This window comes from Triticum urartu, chromosome 2A (assembly GCF_056163025.1).
Source record: "Triticum urartu cultivar PI428250 chromosome 2A, HENAU_Tu73, whole genome shotgun sequence".
NCBI lineage: Eukaryota > Viridiplantae > Streptophyta > Magnoliopsida > Poales > Poaceae > Triticum > Triticum urartu.
In genome coordinates, this window is record NC_141874.1 from 55081997 (window position 1) to 55090516 (window position 8520).

The 8520-nt window shown below is 41.6% G+C and overlaps 1 protein-coding gene across 4 annotated transcripts; it reads left to right on the forward strand.

Annotated features, from left to right (window-relative positions):
- The first annotated feature begins 1860 nt into the window (after window positions 1-1860).
- On the forward strand, window positions 1861-8520 carry LOC125535506 (cysteine-rich receptor-like protein kinase 26). 4 transcript variants are annotated; one of them, XM_048698567.2, is made up of 8 exons: window positions 1862-2019; window positions 2959-3167; window positions 3302-3551; window positions 3691-3913; window positions 4142-4262; window positions 4661-4702; window positions 4823-4913; window positions 5037-7660. In XM_048698567.2, the coding sequence occupies exons 2-8, from the start codon at window positions 3006-3008 to the stop codon at window positions 5057-5059; spliced, it is 912 nt and encodes a 303-aa protein (XP_048554524.1). In that variant the 5' UTR covers window positions 1862-2019; window positions 2959-3005; the 3' UTR covers window positions 5060-7660. The 4 variants fall into 4 exon arrangements, with proteins under 4 accessions (XP_087399183.1, XP_048554524.1, XP_048554527.1 ...); XM_087543057.1 differs by lacking the exon at window positions 5037-7660 and having other exon boundaries at window positions 1861-2019; window positions 4823-4978; XM_048698570.2 differs by lacking the exon at window positions 4823-4913.

Sequence of the window (8520 nt, forward strand, 5' to 3'; positions counted from 1 at the left end):
GCGTCCACGTGGTCACGGTTGCCATGGCGTCTCGGCGATACGGCGGCGGTGGCGTCGTTCGGCATGGATCCCGAGGTGGAGGCCCTGGAAGGAGGGGGCAGGTGAAGCTCGGGCTTCCTGTGGCGGCATGGCGTGGTGTTGTTCCTGTCCAAGGTGGATCTGCGCCGACAATCTGGTGGCTTTGGCTCCGGAGTGATTTGGATGAGAGATGGTGACGGGTGCGCGGGATCCCTCTCGGTGGCTCTCGTGGTTTGGCGTGGTAGGGTGGCGGCCCTCCTCCCAGGCTCCAGTGGTGGCACACACATGCAGTGTCTGGTGTGACAGGGCTCCCATGGTGGCAGTGTTGCGATGGATGGTCGCGGGATCTAGGCGGCTGGATCTGGGGCTTTGAAGGCGGTCGGGACGACGCATAGGTTGTCGGATGGATTTCTTGGCACAAATCCGGGTGAAAACCTGGTCTTCGGACGGTGGCCGGAACCGGCGATAGTGATGCCCTTGGCATCGTTTCCTTTATGAAGGCATCATCGAGGTCAAGCTCCCAACTACCCCGCTACCTCCGAGGGAAACCCTTGATCAGTTGATCGGATAATGGCGGCGCTCTTGTATCTTTTCCTTCTTGGGGGCGTCATTCTTGGAGGTGTGCATTGGCTCGAGGGACCATTGGACAGTTTTAGCGATGGAGCGGCGTTTCATGTCATGCATTGACGATGTGGAGTCTCCGGCTTTAGATGTTAGGCTTTGCTACAAGGTCTGTTTAGTACTCGGCTCGGACTATCGACACCCCTTCGTCAAGTGGATAGGAGTAGCAACATGTGTTGCTAAGATGGTGGATTTAGACTTACTGATGTATTGCTTTATAAGGTCTTTATGAATAATTAATAAAATAGATGCATGAATCACCAAGATGCAGAGGTCGGGGGTCATCCTCCTTTCAAAAAAATTGCCATCTTGCACCTCGCGAACTTGTAACCAACTCAAAAAATGGCTGAATAATGGGTTGTCGTGATTCTTGCCGGCATTGGTGAACGATGATGATGTGCGAGGGGCGGGATCTAGGCATGGGATCGCATGTGATGATGGAGGAGCTGTCTGTCGGCGTGCTTGGCGATGGCGGTGCTGGACAAGAGACTTGGGGACGGCTCACATATGTGGCCCGGAGGTGAGCTCAAGACGAATAGAGGGTGAGCCGCATAGTCGGTGAGGCGCGAGAGCTCCAGGGACGCACAAAGCAGGGCGTGTCCGCTCGAGGTCTGTTGTATCAGCAACGCAAGCCAGCGAGAAGAGCAGGGCCTGGGTCACCGAGCATCACCACGGACCCAACAAGGGCCACTCGCTGAGGATATCGATGGAGGTAGCGGTGGCGGCACGCACCTCCTCCCGCGCCTCGTCGATGGCGTCGCCTACGCAGCCCGCCTCTAGCTTATCTCCGCCGCCGCCCGCCTCGCTTCTGCCCTCGCCCACCTAGACACCGGCGCAACCCGCCTTGCCGCCGAAATTGAAAGCGGCACAACTAGATGAGGTGCGGAATGGGGAGCGTCAATGAGAGAGAAAGCAGAGTGGGAGAAGAAATTCAGCCAGTTGGGCGTTTGCGATGATATCTAGTTTTGCTGGAGTGTCTCTTTCCTTTGCTTTAACACATCTGCACATCTGTTACCTCAAAAAAAAATATGTGCATATGACCCAATGGCAACAAATACATTCGTCGGGAATCCTCAAAATATTTACCTTTCGGCATATGCATTTCCCTAAAAATTTGAAATGATGGATTATCGACAACTCCACAATAAACTCCATCAGTTATTTTTTTTCCTTCAGAAAAAGTAGGGTCTACCTTGACTGTTGACGCAATGACCACCAATAATTGCAGGTCAACATACTCGGAGCCTGGAAGCCATCCAACCCCCCACTGGAAGCGGCAGCCAGGGGTCGCCGTCCTCCTGGAGGCGCAGGCCATCGACATCCAGATCTCGTCTCCGCTCTCCGCTCACCGGTCGGCCGGCCGGCCGGCCGACTGCCGCGGTACGGATGTTCCTTTTTCTTTCTGTAAATCTCTTCCATCCTCCCTCTTTTCATTTGATTCATCCTAGTTAACTTGGTGCTACCTCCAACTCCCCTCCTCCGAGTTTACTAATTTCTTGTTGCCTGCTAGTACTCCCAAGATAACTAGTCGGTCTTGTGCCTGCGACATGGCCCAGATCAAATCAGGCTAACTATCGTTCTGTTACCTTACACCCATCAGCGTCGGTAAAGGAAGTCAGATTAGAATAATCAGAAAACAATATTACTAGCTACTAGCATCTGTGATAAATCTATAAATTCGAGTTTCAGACATATTATCCGGATTAGATGTTCAATTTGATCTCCATATGTGTATGTGCTAGCTAGTACCAAATCAACTGTTAAGGAAAGTGTGACTCTGTATCCTAAACCTGGTACTGTTAAGATTCAACCATGTGTGATGTAAGTAAATCTAAGGAATATAATTCTACTGGAAAAACAAGACCTCCTGAGCGAAGGCTGGAATTTGAAGTGTCTGATGCAGCTCCTTTGTCTTCTGCCGCTGGTGTTTGGGGTCTAAGGTTATTGCTGAAATCCAGCTCATCGCTTGCTTTTGAGAAATCAGAGCACAAATGAGTGTTTAAAATAACTGACGTACAGGTTGACGCTAGAGATAGGATCAGTCATCGTCAAGTCAAAATTTGGAGAACTGTCGTTAGCAACAAGATGGGAGAGCTTAATTGTAGTAAAGCACATACCAAATTTGAACACTTCTTTGTGCTACAGTTTTTAGCTTACTTGCTGTCTACTTTGAAGTGACTGAGATTTTTTTAAGGTGAGAATTATCAAACCTGTTGTGTCTTTGATGATTATACCTGTAAGTAACTAGGGAGTTGGGATGCATGTGATCTTCATTCTCTTGCTCTATATAATTCATGACATTTGCATCATCTGGTATAGTGAATGCTCTTATTTAAAGAGCACTGCACCATATTACGTATCTGCAAATGGAGTACGAAATTAGTACTGGACACAATGCTCTGGAGCGCATGTTAATTGATGGAAGTGCGGAGCCAATGGATCTGCCGTTATCACTTTTACAAGACATCACAAATTGTTTCTCTGACGATCAGCAAATCGGCAGTGGCGGGTTTGCAGTGGTCTATAAGGTACACAACTCTAATAAGCTTCCATCTAATCACAATTGGTCTAAAAACTAAACTGGCATATGGTCACGTGACATAAGTCACACCGCCACAAGCCCGAAAAGGTTTGCAATGACAATACTTGTTTGTGACCGCAGGGAATGGTCGGAAATGAGATAGTTGCTGTGAAGAGGCTATCCAGGAATATGCATGAGAGTAAATTCCACAAAGAGGTCGAGTGCTTGATGAAGGCCAAGCACAAAAACATAGTGCGTTTTCTAGGATATTGTTCTGACACGCAAGGGAAAATTATGGACTATGAGGGGAAGATGGTCATGGCGGATATACGAAATTGGTTGCTCTGTTTTGAGTATGTACCCAACGGCAGTCTTGATAAGTATATTACTGGTAAGATCAAGACATTCATTTCCATCTTTATTTGCTTTATTATAGAGCCCAAGGATCCCACGTAAACTATGCTTATGTTGCCTGACGTTTGTAAGTTTATTACTCACATTATACAATCTCTACCTGCCTATCTCTACAGATGCATCTCATGGACTTGAATGGAGGGAGCGTTTTGAGATAATTAAGGGAACATGTGACGGTCTATGTCATCTTCATGAGAAGCGCATTTTGCACTTAGATTTGAAACCCGCTAATATTCTAATAGATGATCACATGGTACCCAAAATTGCTGATTTTGGCCTTACAAGGTGCCTCGAGAAAGAGCAAACCCACGTTTTTACTTCAAACCTTTGTGGATCACTGTAAGCCAGCCTCTGGGGAGCTCTCCTTTATTTCATTTTGTATAGGATGAATTTAATTTCTAGAACCTCCGCCCAGAATTAGTTAACTCAAATTTGTCTAGTTACAGATGTATCTAGACACGTTTAGCGTTAGATACATTCGTATCTAGACGAATCTAGGTCAACTAATTTGGGACGGAGAGAGTATTTTACAGAAAGTGAGAAGTAACTCTATAAATCTTCTTGCAGCGGATATTTGGCACCTGAGTTCTATAGTGGGCAAGTCACATTTGCATCGGACATATATAGTCTTGGCGTTATAATCCTGGAGATAATGACTGGACAAAAGGGTTACTCCGAAGATAAGAATGTAAGAATAATTTAATCATTTTCTCCAAGTTAAAGCATAAAATAATAAGTTAACAATATCACCCTCTTAACAATATTACCCTCTAACTTATGAATTAGAAATGACATTCCTTCCTTTTCTAGACTTGGGAGTAGTGAATGAGAAGCACTAGTCTAGAAAAGTAGAGCTTATGAATTAACAATATTACTCTACATAACTAATAAAGATGTATGATTAGATTGTTTAAGTTGTATATGAAAAATTAGAAATACATACTCCCAACCGTATGAAGTGCTTTACTATTCAATACACTATTTTGAATAGTATTACACTATTCACAACAATATTTAATTTTTTGGTATTATATGCTCGTTCTCTATTCACTAAGCAGCTTATATCTTAATGCATGATCTATTTAGGGGCTGGCGAGGTCAACAATACGTCCGACGGTGTGCACAGAGGTGTAAATCCTACTCAGTACTCACCATATTTTTCATTATGTTGTATTAGATGTAGCTAGTTACGTTCACTTAGTAGTTTTAATTGCAAATTTATGGGGTAAATTTCTATCGTCTTCCCAGTCAGTTCCACCTGAAGGGAACACTTCTCTACGGCCACAAGGTTCTCATTCAAACACCACTCTGGGCTACACAGAGAACTACACACGCAGAGGTTTCTCCTTTAGGATCCCTAGCATAAGAACTCGTCCCATAAATTCATAAATAAATATACCAAGTGAAACCAAGAAACTACATCATTTCCACAACATAATTTACATATGAATTTCCCTTTCAGGAGGCCCCGAAGGGATTACATAAGCTAAAGAAAATTATCTTCTAACTACCTTCTTGAGCCTTACAATGCTCTGGATACTGTGACTCTTATTGCATGATGAGGCGAGAGAGCAGCTCTGTGGATGGCTTCCGGGAGAATGCACCTCTTTATTTTATATTTGGTAGGATGCATGCGTGACTTTCTAGGGTATTGATAAGAGCGAGAGATAGTGCCCCGACAAACTTCAATCTTCAGGAATCTTTCAAGTCATTGCTTTTTTCATGTGGGCATTGTCTCTTGGTGAATAATTGGCTGGCTCTTCTTTTCATCTTCGCTTTTCAGCGATGCAAATCTTCATGCCTTCAGATAGATTGCTTCTCCTTCAGGAATCCTTGTGCCAGTGTATGCGTACATACATGCCAAGGTTGTTTAAATATTCAACATTGCTTATTCATTTATTTTTAAATTTTTTTATAAGGGGTCTTCCCTGCCCATATGATTGATGATAATACCTTATCAATATTTAAAATATCTATTTTTAGAATGTCTATCAATATTCGGGTCGGGTATAGGTCCTCCGCGCCCGAATAATTGATAGCAATATCAATATATGCAGTTTGGACTTTATTCAGGCCGCTGCCCATGCCCTGCTATGTCCATATGATCATCATCGTTTAACCTATTGAAATCATATTTTTGATCACATTCTTTCTTTATTTCTTCAAATTTTTCATCCATTTCATGCCTTAATTCTTTTAATATTTCTTCTTTTAATTCTTTCTTTATTATTTTTGAAAATTATTCAAATCTTTTATCCATTTCTTGATTTATGTATTCATTGTCTAAAGGGTCAAGTACCTTTAGAAGGCATTCTTGATATGTTTGATATTTTGAAGACTCTTCTTTCTTTATATTTTTTGAGCTTGATGCCTCCCCCTTTGTAGGAGTTGGTGAAGTAGGTATGCCTCTTCTCATTTGGGGTCTTTAGCCTTTGGGTCAATATAATTATTTGGTCCGAATACCTTTCTTGCCCAAAATAAGGCATCATTTATACTATAATATCTTTTGAACGTTAAATCTTCTCCTTTTCTTTTTGCATTTAATTTCTCAATCATAACGTTTTTCCATTCTAAATATATACCGGGTTTATTTCCATCAAATATAATATATAATGTTTCTCCTTTTGGTATTTCAATCTTTTTTGGCTTTGGTAGATTTTTGTTTAATTCGTTAAAATATTCTGCCAAGCTATTGATATATAATCGTTAAAAGAGATGAAAGAGGATATTTGTTATCAATTCTCAATAGCTTGGCAGAATATTTTAACGAATTAAACAGAAATTTGCCAAAGCCAGAAAAGATTGAAATACCAAAAAGAGAAACATTATATATTATATTTGATGGAAATAAACCCGGCATATATTTGGAATGGGAAAACATTATGATTGAGAAATTAGATGCAAAAAGAAAAGAAGAAGATTTAACATTCAAAATATATTATAGTATAAATGATGCCTTATTTTGGGCAAGAAAGTTATTCGGACCAGATGATTATATTGACACAAAGGCTAAAGACTACATCCAAATGAGAAAAGGCATACCTACTTCACCAACTCCTACAAAGGGGGAGGCATCAAGCTCGAAAAATATAAAGAATGAAGAGTCTCCAAAATATCAAACATATCAAGAATGCCTTCTAAAGGGACTTGACCCTTTAAACAGTGAATACATGGATCAATAAATGGATAAAAGATTTGAAGAATTTTCAAAATAATAAAGAAATATTAAAAGAATTAAGGCATTAAAAGGATGAAAAATTTGAAAAAATAAAGAAAGAATGCGATCAAAAATATGATTTCAATCTGTTAAACGACGATGATCATATGGACATAGCAGGGCATGGACAGCGGCCTGAATAAAGCCCAAGCTGCATATATTAATATTGCTATCAATTATTCGGGCGTGGAGGACCTATACCCGACCCGAATATTGATAGAAATTCTAAAAATAGATATTTTAAATATTGATAAGGTATTATCATCAATCATATGGGCAGGGAAGACACCATGTAAAAAAATAAAAATAAATGAATAAGCAATGTTGAATATTTAAGCAGCCTTGGCATGTATGTACGCATATACTGGCACAAGGATTCCTGAAGGAGAAGCAATCTATCTGAAGGCATGAAGATTTGCATCGCTGAAAAGCGAAGATGAAAAGAAGAGCCAGCCAATTATTCACCGAGAGACAATGCCCACGTGAAAAAAGCAATGACTTGAAAGATTCCTGAAGATTGAAGTTTGTCGGGGCACAATCTCTCGCCTATAAAAGGAGGCGTTTGCTGCGAAGAGAGACACCAGATGGAGAAGAACCACCAGCCACCGATAGAGCAAAGAGATGCGACCCAGCTAGCAAGCTCGTTGCTCAGCAGCAGCAGCAGCAGTAGTAGTAGTAGTGGTAGTTCCTCATCCTGCAATAAGAGTCACAATATCTAGAGTATTGTAAGGCTCAAGAAGGTAGTTAGAAGGTAATTTTCTTTAGCTTGTGTAATCCCTTCGGGGCCTCCCGAAAGGGAAATCCATATGTAAGTTATGTTGTGAAAATAATGTAGTTTCTTGGTTTCACTTGGTATTTTTATTTATGAATTTATGGGACGAGTTCTTATGGTAGGGATCCTATAGAAGAAACCTCTGCGTGTGTAGTTCTCTGTGTAGCCCAAAGTGGCGTTTGAATGAGAACCTTGTGGCCGTAGAGAAGTGTTCCTTTCGGGTGGAACTGCCTGGGAAGACGATAGGAATTTATCCTGTAAATTTGTAATTAAAACTACTAAGTGAACGTAACTAGCTACATCTGATACAACATAATGAAAAATATGGTGAGTACCGAGTAGAATTTTACACCTCTGTGCACATCATCAAACGTATTGTTGGCCTCGCCAGCCCCTAAATAGATCCTGCATTAAGGCCCCCTTTGTTTGGGCTAGAGATTGCTGAGAATCAGCTGCCACTTGGATTCCGAAAATCCACTACAGCTGTAGATTTTGAGAATCCAAATCTGAATGTTTGTTTACCCCGGTTTTGGAAAAACAAAATGTTGTGAAGTGTCTACAACGCCCCTGATGTTGTGGAGTGCAGGACGCCGGAGAGGGGCGGCGTACGCAGAAATCGGGGCGGTGTGTTGATAACCCACAAGTATAGAGGATCGCAACAGCTTTCGAGGGTAGAGTATTTAACTCAAATTTATTGATTCGACACAAGGGGAGCCAAAGGATATTCTCAAGTATTAGCAGCCGAGTTGTCAATTCAACCACACCTGGAAACTTAGTATCTGCAGCAAAGTGTTTAGTAGCAAAGTAATATTATAGTGATGGTAACGGTAACAAATGAGTAACGAAAGCAAAGTAATGTTTTTGGTATTTTGTAATGATTGTAACAATAGCAACGGGAAAGTAAATAAGCGTAAACCAGTATATGGAAAGCTCGTAGGCATCGGATCAATGATGGAT